The 14,252-nt window shown below is 45.9% G+C and overlaps 1 protein-coding gene across 1 annotated transcript in view; it reads left to right on the top strand.

Moving 5' to 3' along the window:
* Positions 1 to 14,252, top strand: part of gle1 (GLE1 RNA export mediator) — a 48,968-nt gene that overhangs the window by 21,985 nt on the left and 12,731 nt on the right. The window contains exons 5-9 of the mRNA XM_068012123.1: positions 21 to 81; positions 3,255 to 3,509; positions 6,172 to 6,385; positions 8,684 to 8,796; positions 10,100 to 10,169. Coding sequence (XP_067868224.1) covers positions 21 to 81; positions 3,255 to 3,509; positions 6,172 to 6,385; positions 8,684 to 8,796; positions 10,100 to 10,169 — 713 coding nt within the window. The remainder of the gene's footprint in view (positions 1 to 20; positions 82 to 3,254; positions 3,510 to 6,171; positions 6,386 to 8,683; positions 8,797 to 10,099; positions 10,170 to 14,252) is intronic.

The raw sequence follows: 14,252 nt of genomic DNA, 5'->3' as shown, positions 1-14,252 counted from the left end.
TATCTTAAAACCTTTTACAGGTCACTCGAAGCTCAAGGACGTCAAGAAAAGTTAAAGGAAGAGCATCGCCGCAGAGCAAAGGTACACAGCAGTGAAATACGAGCACACACACTATTGCAAAGTTATCAGCAAGCCCTGTTTTCGTGAGGAAATTACAGGGTGATATGTTAGAGGAGTTTTAAATTAGGAAGGGATTGGAGAGTGAATGAGGATCCAGCAGAAGGGAACATTGATTAAAGAGATTTAGGACAGAGAAAGGAAAGACTTTTTTTGTGTGTTGTACCAGCATCTGAAAATGAAAGGTAGGAAAAGATCAGCTGGTCCTTCACACCTATGCGACACTTATGGTCAGAGCATCATGACGATTTTCTTTACTTCATTTTCCCCATGTAATGTATGTCCTGGGAAAGACAGCAAAATCTCTGGCCAATAAGGGGAAAATATACTCTGGCAAATAGTCTGTGGAATGCACCAGAAGAGTTAGCAATTGAAGCAGAGGCCATGTTAACATTTAACAAACTAGAGTTTGAAGGACAGGCGACATGGGAACAAGGCATATAGGGCTAGGACCACTGCTCTTGTGCAGGATCAGCACCTGCATGGACTGGTTGGGTTGAAAATGCAGTACATAATAGCTTAGCCTTGAAAGGCACAGTATCATTGAGCATCATTCCCAAATGTTGGATCTTTTTGGGTTATCGGGATATGTTCACCCTTGAGAGTTTTTTTCCCCTCCAGTTATTCTGTTTAAAAACTGGAAAATGGAGCATTCAGCATGGAAACTTCTAACATTACTGAAAATAAAAGCTGTTAGTTTTGAGATAAGCTGGGCCTTTTAGAATGTTTTCTAGAGTCGTACAGCATAGAAACAGGCCCTTCGGCCCACCGCGTCCATGCCAACCATTATGCCTATCTATACTAATCCCACCTGCCTGCGTTAATTCCATATCCCTCTATGCCTTGCTCATTCAAGTACCTGTCCAGATGCCTCTTAAATGTTGCTACTGTTCCTGCCTCCTCCTCCATCTCATTCCAGATACCCACTATTCTTTGTGTGAAAACTTTACCCCTTTGGTCCCCTTTAAAACTTCTCCCTCTCACCTTAAATCTGTGCCCTCTAGTTTTAGTCACCCCCTACCATGGGGTTTCACCACATCTTTCCTGTAGTGCGGCGACCAGACCTGCACACAAGTGCAGCCTAACCAACGTTATGTACAACTGGAGCATGACGTCACAACTCTTGTACTCAGTGCCTCAGCTGATGAAGGCAAGCATGCCATACGTCTTTTTCACCACCCTGTCTACCTGTGTTGCCATTTCCAGGGAACTATGTACTTGCACCTCAAGGTGTCTCTGCTCAACAACACTCCCCAGGGCCCTGCCCTGGCTTAACTTCCCAAAATGCATCACTTCGCACTTGTCTGCATTAAATTCCATTTGCCACTCCCTTGCCCACTTTCCAGGTTTATCTATATCCTGTTGTAACCTTAGACAACCTTCTTCACTGTCCACTATACCACCAATTTTGGTGTCAACTGCAAAATTACTAATCATGCCCCTGGCATTCACATCCAAGTCATTAATATATATGACAAACAACAGAGGGCCCAGCACCGATCCCTGTGGCACACCACTGGTCGCTGGCCTCCAATCTGAACAACAACCCTCCGCTACCACCCTCTGCTTCCTGTCACCAAGCCAATTTTGTATCCAATTGGCTAGCTCGCCCTGGATCCCATGTGTTTGAACCTTCTGACCAGCCTACCATGCGGGACCTTGTCAAAGGCAGACTTATCTCATTTTCATTTTCCCTACACTCTCCCTTGCTTTTCTTTCCATCCACTTTCTCGCTTTCTTGCCTAAGAGTGCTGATTGCTGGATATTGTTTGGGGGCACTGCTCGCCCTCCAGTATCTTACCCAAATGGTCAGTACCCACATCTGAGTCTTTACAGAGTAGGCAGGCTATTTTGCTGCAGAGGGAAAGCCCTATCTTTGCTCACAAGACTAATTGGAAGGTTTGAATGCAAAAAGGCCTTTTAGTCAATTGGTTCTCCGCCTTCCAGAATATCAAACTTGCCACCTTCCCATTGCAGCATCTAGTTTTATTTTTAAAAGGAGTGCAGTCTTGTCAGCCACTTCCCTGTTCTGGCAAACTGTTCCAGTTTTTGATCACCCTTTGTAAATAGATACTTTCTAATGCCCATCTTAAATTTGGCATTCACAACTTTCAGCCAGTGTCCTCTTGTCTTTGCTGTTCTGGCATTTACTTCATCTTGTAAAATTCTATGCATTACAAGATATTTAATAACAGAAACAGACCATTTGGCCTAATAGGCCTGTGCTGGTCTTTATGCTCCACATGAGCCTCCTCCCATCTTCCTTCATCTCACTAAGAATGAACAGATCTAACCAGTTGCAACTTGGTTGATAGCACACTTGCTTCTGATTCAGAAGGTTGTGGGTTCACGTCCTAGACTGAGCACATATCTGGTCTGAAGCTCCAGTGCAGTACTGAGGGAATACTGAGTGTATTGCTGTCTTTCAGATGAAACGTTAAACTGAGGCCCTGCCTGCTCTTCCAGGTGAGTGCCAAAGATCCCATGGCACTATTTCAAAGAAAAGCGTGGAAGTTATTCTTCCTGATGCGTTTTGCAAACAGTAAGATCTTGCAGACAGTAATGGGGATAAATGACCAGTTAATTTCTTTTTGGTTATGGCTTAGAGAAATGCTAGCAAAACACCGGGAGAGTTCTTAAAAGATACTTCAGCGCTATTTCAAAGAAGAACAGGGAAGTTCTCCCCACTGTCCTTCAGTCAGATTATCTGGTCATTATCACATTGCTGTTTTTGGAGCTTGCTGTGTGCACATTGGTTGCTGCACTTTCTACATTACAGCAGTGACTGCACTTCAAAAAGTACTTAATTGGCTGAAAAGTGCTTTGGGATGTCCTGAGGTCATGAAAGGTGAAAATCTTTTCAATCAATATGTTCCCTTCTCCCTCATGTACCTGTGTACCCTTTTATTCGGTATTTCATAGTCGTTGAAAATACGCAATGGGTCAGTTTCCCGGAAAGAAAGAAATTGCAATTACGGGAAGTCATCAGCATACTGGTTCTAAAGAAGAAATATTAAACATGTTTCGGATGCTGACTGACCTACTGCCAGTATTTCCAGCAATTTCTCTCTTTCTATTTGATTTTTTTTTTTGTCTCCTTTTGGTTTGCCATCAGTGTTTTTTTTTATTCCATGCAGAATCTGAATCTGAAACTACGGGAAGCTGAGCAGCAGCGACTGCGACAGGAGGAGCTTGAGCGTCAGAGGCAGGCAGAAAGCCGGGAACGAGTGCGCCGGCTGAATTCCATCCAGGCGGAAGTGCTGCATCTCAATATGCAGATTGAGCCCTACTTCAAGCAGAAGGAGCTGCTGGGGCTGGACCTCTCGGGGTACAGTAACCGTGGCAACCAGCTCTGCAGCCTGGTGTCAGGAGTTATTAAGCTCACATCAGAGGTGTGTGCATTTTCCATGAATGAGGCCAAACGCTGGCTGCCGTTAAAATCTTATCAGAGTCAAGTCCTAGGTGGGGGGGGCGGGGGCTGGGGGGAGACGCGCGCATAGTGCTGATGGTACAGTGAGTTAGCGAAAGCCACATGGTACCAGAGTTATTCCAGGTTTTATCAGTCAGCCTTTGCATAGCTAGCTGACCTCTAGTTGATCCCTGTTCTCTGGCTTCTTGCATCCCCCGGTTTTAATTCCTCCACCATTGATGGCCCTGCCTTCAGCTGCCAAGGTACTAAACACTGGAGTTGCCCCCTAAACCATTCTGCTGCCCTCACCTTTAAGGCACTCCTTAAAATCAACCTTCTTGACCACGTTTTTGGTCACTCACCAAATATCTCCTTATGCGGCTTGGTGTCAAATTTTAAACACTCCTGTGAAGTGCCTTGAGGCATTTTACTGTGTTAAAGATGCTATATAAATGCAAGTTGTTGATTTCAATGCCCTGGGTAAGGGAAGTAGAAATTAGCAACTGTTAATGATACTCCTTTCTATTCTAAAGGATATGTGAATATTTTTGCAGACTGTTGGTCAGGCTTGCCTGTGATTCTTTCTGAACCACCACTGCCCCCCAAACTGCTCCACCATCGTTGACATTCAGTGTTGGGGCTTTGGTGAAAATAATTTCTGAAGACTTTCCAGTGCCCGTGGAAACCTAACTTAGAATGAAGTGAGATTGGGAAGGGAGAAAATTGGATTTTTCTAGCTTGGCTTGAAGCCTCTTCGCCAACTTCAGGCACTGGGCTGATTCAAAAATCTTTTTTATGCTTGTTCGATGGTTCAACAACAACTTGAATTTATAGAATCATAGAAAGCTTAAGGTATAGACTGAGGCCATTTATATAGTGCCTTCAAAGTGGTGAATCATCCCAAGGCACTTCACAGGAGCATATTGAACAAAATTTGACAGTCACATAAGGAGTCATTAGGACAAGCGACCATAGGCTTCGTCAAAGAGGTATGCTTTAAGGAGCATCTTGAAGGCAGTTTGTTGAAAAACAAAGGAATTAAATTGACAGTTTTTAAATTGTTAGCATCATGTTTTTGTGATGCTGCTTTTGAGTATAGGGGAGAAGCAGGAGCACAAAGAGCTGTTCCATATCACATTCATTTGTTGTACTTAACAAAAGTTATTAGACTGCTTTCTAGGAGCAAAGGAGTAGGTCATTCAGCTCCTTGAGCCTATTCCATCATTCAGTTAGATAATGGCTGGTTGGTGTCTTGAATCGCATCCACTTGTCTTTGTACTGCAATCCCTAATACCCTTGCCTGAACCTAACCCAGAAGTGTACAGTACCTATTTACTGCTTTGCACTATCTGTTAAGCCCTTTTCTTTTCTGTTCAGCTGAATTAGTTTTTAGTTTTACAATTCAAAAGTGAACTTTGAACATCCTGTTTATATTAAAACACACACACACAAAAGGTTCCTCTCCCTCAAAGAATCTGCATTACATATCCCAGGGGCAAGAAGGAAAAATATAAGATAAATAAATAGGAGCATTTAGTAGATTCACTGAGCATTACAGCCAACAGGATTTGATTAGTTTCTGCTGAGTCAGCAGTTGATTGCAGTTCCTACTCCCGATCACAACTCAACAAAAACAGTGGAAATCTTGCTCTAAATTGATGCCTTGCCCAATTTTGACCTGATGCCATGAAACTTCATGGGGTCTAGAGTCAATGTTAAGGACTCCCAAGGCATTTCCCTCCCGACTGTATACCACTGTGCTGCCACCTCTGGTGGGTCTGTCCTGCTGGTGGGACAGGACTTACCCAGAGATGGTGATGGCGTGTCTGGGACATTGTCTGCAAGGTATGATTCGGTGCATATGACCATATCAGGCTGTTGCTTGGCTAGTCTGTGGGACAGCTCTTACAGTTTTGGCACAAGCCCCTAGATGTTAGTAAGGAAGACTTTGCAGGGTTGACAGGGCTGTGTTTGCCGTTGTCATTTCCGGTGCCTAGGTCAATGCCAGGTGGTCCGTCCGTTTTCATTCCTTTTCTGAAACTTTGTAGCTGTTTGATACAACTAAGTCGCTTGCTCGGCCATTTCAGAAGGCATTTAACAGTTAACCACATTGCTGTGAGTCTGGAGTCACATGTAGGCCAGATCAGGTAAGGATGGAAGATTTCCTTCCCTAAAGGACATTAGTGAACCAGATGGTTTTTTTTTACAACAATCGACTATGGTTTCATGGTCACCATTAGACTTGCTTTTTTAATTCCAGATTTATTAATTGGATTCAAATTCCACCATCTGCCTTGGTGGGCTTCGAACCCATGTCCCCAGAGTATATGCGTGGGGCTCTGGGTTACCAGTCTAATGACATTATTACTACGCCACTGCCTCACCATAAGCAAGAGCACAATTGAGTTTGGCTGAGTAGCCCACTGACGCACTGAGCTATTTATGCGGATGAAGAACAATGACTTACACGAGGAAGGGAAGCCTGTGCCTGTAGAACCGTACTTAGCGAGAAACTGCCCTTGCCCAAGAGGAATGGTGCAGGAAGGAGAGAAAATGGAAAAGTAGGGGGAAGAAAAGAGCAAGGACTGTTGCATTGTGGACCTTGCCCTCTTTTATTTCTAATATCACTTTTTTCCCTTGTGTAGGGTGGATTGCCACTTCAGGAGGATATGCTGAATGCAGAGCGAGCCCTGCTGCAAATGCGAGAGCTGATAGCTGACATGCATGAGAAAATTGCTGCTGCAGCTGCTGAGAGGAAGAGGATAAAGGAGGAGGAGGAGAAAGCACTTCAGAAACAGCAGGAAGTCAAAACAGAAATAGCAGCACCAGCCCCACAAGAGAAGACCAGTCGTAAAGAAGGTAATTGTGATGATATAGCCCTCATGCAAAATCTGATCAGTCGTGAAGGGGGTTTAAATGGTGGCATGCCTGGGGGTGGTGGGGTAGGTGGCTGAAAGGAATGGAAAACGTCACACTGCATGGTTTTCAGAGGCTGAAGGCGAGATGCAGTGTTGAAGCAAGAAGCTTTGTTCTCCAACTATTACGTCTGCCCTGGGAGGTGCCCGATGTTGACAGTCGATGCAGGAAATAGGCATTCTTCATCAGCATCCTGCGACTTGGGCACAAGGGCAAGAAAGAGAATGTGCTTTCCGGTTTAGAGGTCAGAGTGTTACTGACTGAACCCAGCTGACACTGAGGCAGCTGGTTTTTAAAGCTCAACTTACCCGGGTTGAAATGCCCAAAGAGGGAACGGGGCTGCTGCTTCCAAAATGGGAGCAAATAGCCATGTCACCTGCCTTTTCAGATCTTTTTTAATTCATTTATGGGATGTGAGCATTGCTGGCAAGGCCAGCATTTATTGCCCATCTCTATTTGCCCTTGAGAAGGTGGTGGTGAGCCACAGCCTTGAACGCTGAAGATCGTGTAGTTGAGCTGTTGGGGAGGGAGTTCCAGGATTTTGACCCAGCGACAGTGAAAGAACGCCGATACAGCCCAAAGTCAGATGTGTGACTTGGAGGGGAATTTGCAGATGATAGTGTTTCCATGCATTTCTGCCCTTGTTCTTCCAATTGGTGGAGGTCGTGGGTTTGGAAGGTGCTGTTGAAGGAGCTGTGGCGAGTTGCTGCAGTGCGTTCTGTAGATGGTACACACTGCAGCCACTGTGCACTGGTAGTGGAGGGAGTGATTTCTCTTACCTGGATTGTTCCTTGGAGATGGGAAGATACCAAGTTTAGTTGTAACTCTTGCATTTTTCTGTACGACAAGTGGGGAATAATCTGGACAGACAATTGAGTATTTGGCTTAAACTTGATGCAACCTCACTGAATTTCTAGTGGAGATGGTGGATGGGGTGCCACTCGAGTAGGCTGCTTTGTCCTGCATGGTGTCGAGCTTCATGAGTGGTGTTGGAGCTGCACTCATCCAAGCAAGTGGGAGGATTCCAACACACCCCTGACTTGTGCCTTATAGATGGTCGACATGCTTTGGGGAGTCGGGAGGTGAGTTACTTGCCTCAGAATTCCCAGCCTCTGACTACTCTTGTAGATACAGTATTTATATGGCTGGTCCAGTTAAGTTTCTGGTCAGTGGTGATCCCTGGGATGTTGATGGTGGGAGATTCAGCGATGGTAATGCCATTGAACATCAAGGGAAGATAGTCAGATTCTATCTTGTTGGAGATGGTCATCACCTGGCACTTGTGTGACGTGAATGTTACTTGCTATTTATCAGCCAAGCCTGAATGTTGTCCAGGTCTTGCTACATGCAGGCAAGGACTGCTTCAGTATCTGAGGAATTGCGAATGGTACTGAATGCGTACAATCATCAGTGAGCATTCCTACTTCTGACCTTTTTGATGGATTGATGCAGCAGCTGAAGATGGTTGGGCTTAGGACACTACCCTGAGGAACTCTTGCAGCGATGTCCTGGGCTGAGTTGATTGGCCTCTAACACAACCATCTTCCCCACCTATTGGAGTCCATTTCTCTGTCAGTTCTTCAATCTGAAATGTGAAAATCATTTTTATGTTTTTGGATCTTCATGTAGCTCAACTGCAGAGATCCTTTTTACAGTGCTGTTTCATCTGTGAAAGTTTTTTTATTGGTTTGTGGGATGTGGGCGTCGCCATTTCAGAGGGCAGTTAAGAGTCAACCACATTGCTGTGGGTCTGGAGTCACATGTAGGCCAGACCAGGTAAGGACAGCAGATTTCCTTTCCTAAAGGACATTAGTGAATCAAATGGGTTTTTACAACAATTGACGATGGTTTCATGGTCACCATTAAACTAGTTTTAATTCCAGATTTATTAACTGAATTCAAATTTCACCATCTGCCGTGGTGGGATCCGAATCCATGTCCCCAGAGCATTGGCCTGGGCTCTGGATTATTAGTCCAGCGACATTATCACTACACCACTGCCTCCCCGCAACCACAAAGTTATTGATTGTCATTTCAAATCTGACTGATAGCGTAGTGTGGATAGGTTACTTGACTAATAATCCAGAGACTGAATTTGTATTCAATTTCGACTATCTGGATATGAGAAGAATCTCTGAGAATTATTAAAGCAAATGATGCAGGTTAAATTGACTCTGAAATCTGCTAACCTTTGATTAAGTTCAAGATGGGCAATCTTTGTGATTTTTTTTTAAATGACAGGGCTGCAGATAAAGGCAGATTCAAGCACTTTGCAGTGGTGCCAACAGTTGCAGGATATTTGTGACCAATGTGCAGCCTCCATTAATGATCTTAACAACAGCAAGGATTCCAAGGTAAAAAAATGTCAAGTACTCTTGTTTTAAATTATTTTGTAATGCGTTTTTGCTCTCTGGTCACTGCTCTGCTAACATTGGCAGTGCAGCCAAGGTCACATAGAAACAGGAGTATCATTCTCAGCTTTGAAATTTTCAGTTGACCCCCAGCATCAACAACTTTTTGGGAGAGTGTTCTACATTTCCACTATCCTTTGTGTCAGGAAGTGCTTCCTGACATCACCCCTGAACGACCTCGCTCTAATGTTAAGATTATGCCCCCTTGTTCTGGACCCCCTCACCAGTGGAAATAGTTTCTCTCTACTCTATCAATTCCTTTAATCAACTTAAGCACCTCAATTAGGTCACCGCTTAATCTTCTATACTCGAGGGAACACAAGCCTAGTCTATGCAATCTATTTTTATCATTTAACCTTTTTAGCTCTGTTATAATTCTGATGATTCTGCGCTGCATGGAGGTTGTTGGGACATGGGATGCCCTGTCGCAAACAGTGGCGGAAGAAGAATCTGATGGCGTTTGTGACAAGTGTGTAACTTTTTAAATGGCAAAGTCTATCCCAGCACTCGAGAGATGGCATGAGCGTGATGGGCTCCTTCTGTGCTGTATGACTGACTCTGAATGTCTTGACCAGTAATGTTGACGTCACTCTGAGCACTTGCTGGAATGATGGCCTTGCGGTGGCTTAAAGTGTGTTTTTGGGTTTTATTCTTGCTGTGTCAAGGCTCTGTCCTGTGAATAGGAGGCTTGACCAAACAATCTGGCTGTGTGATGGAACTCATTATGCTGTGACTGAAGGAACTGAGTGTTGGGAAGAGTTTTGAGGTTCAGAGTTTCAAACTATCTTACTGTTTGCTTTACAGCTGTCTTGTCCAGCTTTTACCAAAACAATTCCATATGCAGTCACAGGGCAGGATTGCAGATTCCTCCTGTAGCAGTTGGGTAGTGCTTAATGGTAACTGCAGATTGGAATGTAAGATTCTCCTTCCTGTTCCCTGTTTGAAGAATTTTGTTGGGTTACAGTCCAGTTCCTTAATAGGACATCTCATTCTGGAGGATACCCTGGAAGCCTCTGAATGAGGAATTCCTGCCAACTAAATAATTTGAGCAATATAGGCATCTTAAAGCATAGAGCAGTCTAATGTAGTGACCTGCTGGGCAGGTTGGAGACTTCCCACACAAGAGAAGGCAGGTTACAAAAAGTCACGGATGAAATAATAACTCTTCAAAAAGAAAAACTTCTGTTTTCCATCCATTTGGTAATGAGATATTCCTAAAACAGATTACATGTGCATTCATTTCCAGGTGAAGAAGATTAAAATGGATCTTCAGAAAACAGCGACCATTCCTGTCGGTCAGATCTCCTCTATTGCAGGTGTGTGGACATCATTCCTGGGGCTTGGTTTGTCTATTTACTATAATTTATGCAGTAAGTTTTCTTCTTTTCCCCCCCCCCCCACCTAGCCCCTTCACTTAAGTCCTTTTGCTGTCTCCCATAACATGACCCACTTTTGTGGCCAGGGTTGGGGTGTATGTGGGAGATCACTTTGTCAGAAACCTGGCCGGTATTCCCCTGAAGCTGTCTGTTGGCCTTCTACTTCTTCTCTGGCTGAAATCATCTCACACAACACAGACTGGGGACTAAACCTGGGAGTTTTCTGCTCTGTTGTGGTTCAGCTATTTAGTTCCACTATCGGGAAGTTGAATAATTTCACGTTTATCCAAATTGAACTGTATCTGTCATCGTCTCTTCTTCTTTGGCCTCCTTGCCTCGGGAGACAATGGGTAAGCGGCTGCAGGTGGTCAGTGGTTTGTGGAGCAGCGCCTGGAGTGGCTATAAAGGCCAATACTAGAGTGACAGACTCTTCCACAGGTGCTTGAGATAAAATTGGTTGTCGGGGCTGTTACACAGTTGGCTCTCCCCTTGCGCTTCTGTCTTTTTTCCTGCCAACTGCTAAGTCTCTTTGACTCGCCACACTTTAGCCCTGCCTTTATGGCTGCCCGCCTGCTCTGGCAATCGCTGGCAACTGACTCCCACGACTTGTGATCAGTGTCACAGGACTTCATGTCTCGTTTGCAGACATCTTTAAAGCGGAGACATGGACGGCCGGTGGGTCTGATACCAGAGGCGAGTTCACTGTACAATGTGTCCTTGGGGATCCTGCCATCTTCCATGCGGCTCACATGGCCAAGCCATCTCAAGCGCCGCTGACTCAGTAGTGTGTATAAGCTGGGGATGTTGGCCGCCTCGAGGACTTCTGTGTTGGAGATACAGTCCTGCCACCTGATGCCAAGGATTCTCCGGAGGCAGCGAAGATGGAATGATTTGATTCGTCGCTGTTGGCTGACATAAGTTGTCCAGGCCTCGCTGCCGTAGAGCAAGGTACTGAGGACACAGGCTTGATACACTCGGACTTTTGTGTTCCGTGTCAGTGCACCATTTTCCCACACTCTCTTGGCCAGTCTGGACATAGCAGTGGAAGCCTTTCCCATGCACTTGTTGATTTCTGCATCGAGAGACAGGTTACTGGTAAGAGTTGAGCCTAGGTAGGTGAACTCTTGAACCACTTCCAGAGCGTGGTCGCCGATATTGATGGATGGAGCATCACTGACGTCCTGTCCCATGATCATTTTCTTGAGGCTGATGGTTAGGCCAAATTCGTTGCAGGCAGACGCAAACCTGTCGATGAGATTCTGCAGACACTCTTCAGTGTGAGATGTTAATGCAGCATCATCAGCAAAGAGAAGTTCCCTGATGAGGACTTTCCGTACTTTGGTCTTCGCTCTTAGACGGGCAAGGTTGAACAACCTGCCACCTGATCTTGCGTGGAGGAAAATTCCTCCTTCTGAAGACTTGAACGTGTGTGAGAGCAGCAGGGAGAAGAAAATCCCAAACAGTGTAGGTGCGAGAACACAGCCCTGTTTCACGCAACTCAGGATAGGAAAGGGGTCTTTTATATTGTCATGGAATGAGGTGATGTTACTTAGTAGCTTTGGTGGACATCCGATCCTTTCTAGTAGTCTGAAGAGACCACGTCTGCTGACGAGGTCAAAGGCTTTGGTGAGATCAATGAAAGCAATGTAGAGGGGCATCTGTTGTTCACGGCATTTCTCCTGTAGCTGACGAAGGGAGAACAGCATGTCAATGGTCGATCTGTCTGCTTGAAAGCCACACTGTGCCTCAGGGTAGACACGCTCGGCCAGCTTCTGGAGCCTGTTTAAGTTGACTCAAGCGAAGACTTTCCCCACTATGCTGAGCAGGGAGATTCCACGGTAGTTGTTGCAGTCACCGCGGTCACCTTTGTTTTTATAGAGGGTGATGATGTTGGCATCGCGCATGTCCTGTGATACTGCTCCCTCATCCCAGCACAGGCAAAGCAGTTCGTAGAGTGCTGAACGTCTAGCAGGCTTAGCACTCTTAATTATTTCAGGGGTAATGCCGTCCTTTCCAGGGGCTTTTCTGCTGGCTAGAGAATCAATGGCATTACTGAGTTCCGATTTTGTTGGCTGTACGTCCAGCTCATCGATGACTGGCAGAGACTGGGCTGCATTGAGGGCGGTCTCAGTGACAACATTCTCCCTGGAGTACAGTTCTAGGTAGTGCTCAACCCAGCGGTCCATTTGCTTGCGTTGGTCAGTGATTGTGTCCCCTGATTTAGATTTGAGGGGGGCGTCTTCTTGATGGTTGGCCCAAAAGCTCTCTTAATGCCATCATACATTCCTCTGATGTTTCCGGTGTCTGAGGCCAGCTGAATATGACTGCATAGGCGTTGCCAGTAGTCATTTGCGCAGCGCCTGGCTGTTTTAAGTGCTACGGATGTTAACTCGCTGGGGGCTTTCTTGTAGTTCAGCAGTGCAATGCGCTTAGCGGCTATGACAGGTTCCAGCTCTTCAAAGTGAGATTGAAACCAGTCTGCATTCCGCTTCACGCATTTGCAATAGGTGGTCATAGCTGAGTCATCGATGGCGTCTCTGATGTGGGCCCACTTGGTCTCTGCATCCCCTGTGGGAGTGTTTTGAAGGGCTTTTTCAAGTGAATTTAGAAATTTTTGTAACAGCTGTGGTTAAGAAATTCTGCTTGTGTTGATGCGCGGGTGGCCCTTCTGCTTGGAGTGATGCAGCTTCTTTGGTTTGAGTCTAACCTTGCTGCACACCAGGGAGTTGTCGGTGTCCGCACTGTGGAAGCTGCATGTGGTTTGAACGCTGCTTAAAGAGGCTCGCCTTGTGACGATGAGGTCCAGCTGGTGCCAACGACGTGATCTTGGGTGCCTCCAAGAAACCTGGTGACAGGGTTTATTGTGAAAGAACGAGTTGGTGATGCAGAGGTTATGATAGGTACACAACTCAAGCAATCTCTGTCCATTCTCCTTCATCCTTCCAATGCGATAGCGCCCAAGGCAGGAGAGCCATGAGTCATGGTTGGCCCCAACCCTGGCATTAAAGTCCCCCAGCAGGAACAGATGTTCGGTATTGGGGATGCTACTAATATTATGGAGTTCCTCGTAGAACTATTCTTTAGCTTTAGGTGGGGAGCAGAGTGTTGGAGCATAGATGCTGAATAGGTGTACTGGACCAGAGGCGGTGAGCAGTCGGATGGACAGTATGCGTTCTGAGCCATTTGAAGGTGGCTCTATCATGCTGAGCAAAGAATTTCTGATGGCGAAGCCCACTCCATGCTGTCTTGGTTCTTCAGGATCCCTACCCTGCTAATAGAAGGTGTAGTCTTGCGCTCTCAGAGATCCGTTCGCATGAAGGCGTGTCTCCTAAAGTGCTGCAATGTCCACATTGAGTCTACTGAGCTCGTTGTTAATGATGGCGGTCTTCCGAGAATCGTTGATTTGTGTAAGGTCTTCCGACAGGCCAGGACACATCATTCTGATGTTCCAGCTTGCAAAACGAAGGGCTGGTACCTTCTTTCCTTTTTTTATCGTGCTGTTTGGTGCGGTGTTGCAGTCTGCTTTTCGGGCAACGACCCTGAGCTCCAAGCACCCATTGAAGCAGGTCATGTGTCACTTTTGGCATATTTCTGGCAGTTCCTGCAGCCATACCGGTGCCAAACGTCATGCTCTGCACTCCTTTGGACCCCAAGTTGACGCTTGGGCAACTCACAACCCCCATACATTCGCCCAGGCATGCGCCATGGAGAGGTCACTCCATAGTCGCCTCACAGCGACCGAAACAACACGGAAGGCAGCAGTTGCGGGTTATAAGTCCAGCTCAATTGGCGTAGAGATTGGGCGCCATGGATTGCCTTTGTCGGCGGGAGAGGTCATCGCACCTCACTGGACAGCTACCGCCCACCTCAAACCGGGCAGCCCCCGGTCAATAAGGTTCTGTCCCGCCACAGTCCACCTGTCATCAACTAGCCCAGTTAATTAAGAGATCTAAATTATTCTCAATCTAAATGAGCTTCATTATCCATATTTACCTTGTGCAATGAGAACTGTCAAAAATGTTA

Source organism: Heterodontus francisci, chromosome 32, assembly GCF_036365525.1.
Source record: "Heterodontus francisci isolate sHetFra1 chromosome 32, sHetFra1.hap1, whole genome shotgun sequence".
Taxonomy (NCBI): domain Eukaryota; kingdom Metazoa; phylum Chordata; class Chondrichthyes; order Heterodontiformes; family Heterodontidae; genus Heterodontus; species Heterodontus francisci.
The sequence above is the reverse complement of the archived record's forward strand: the minus strand, read 5'-3'. Positions and strand labels throughout refer to the sequence as shown.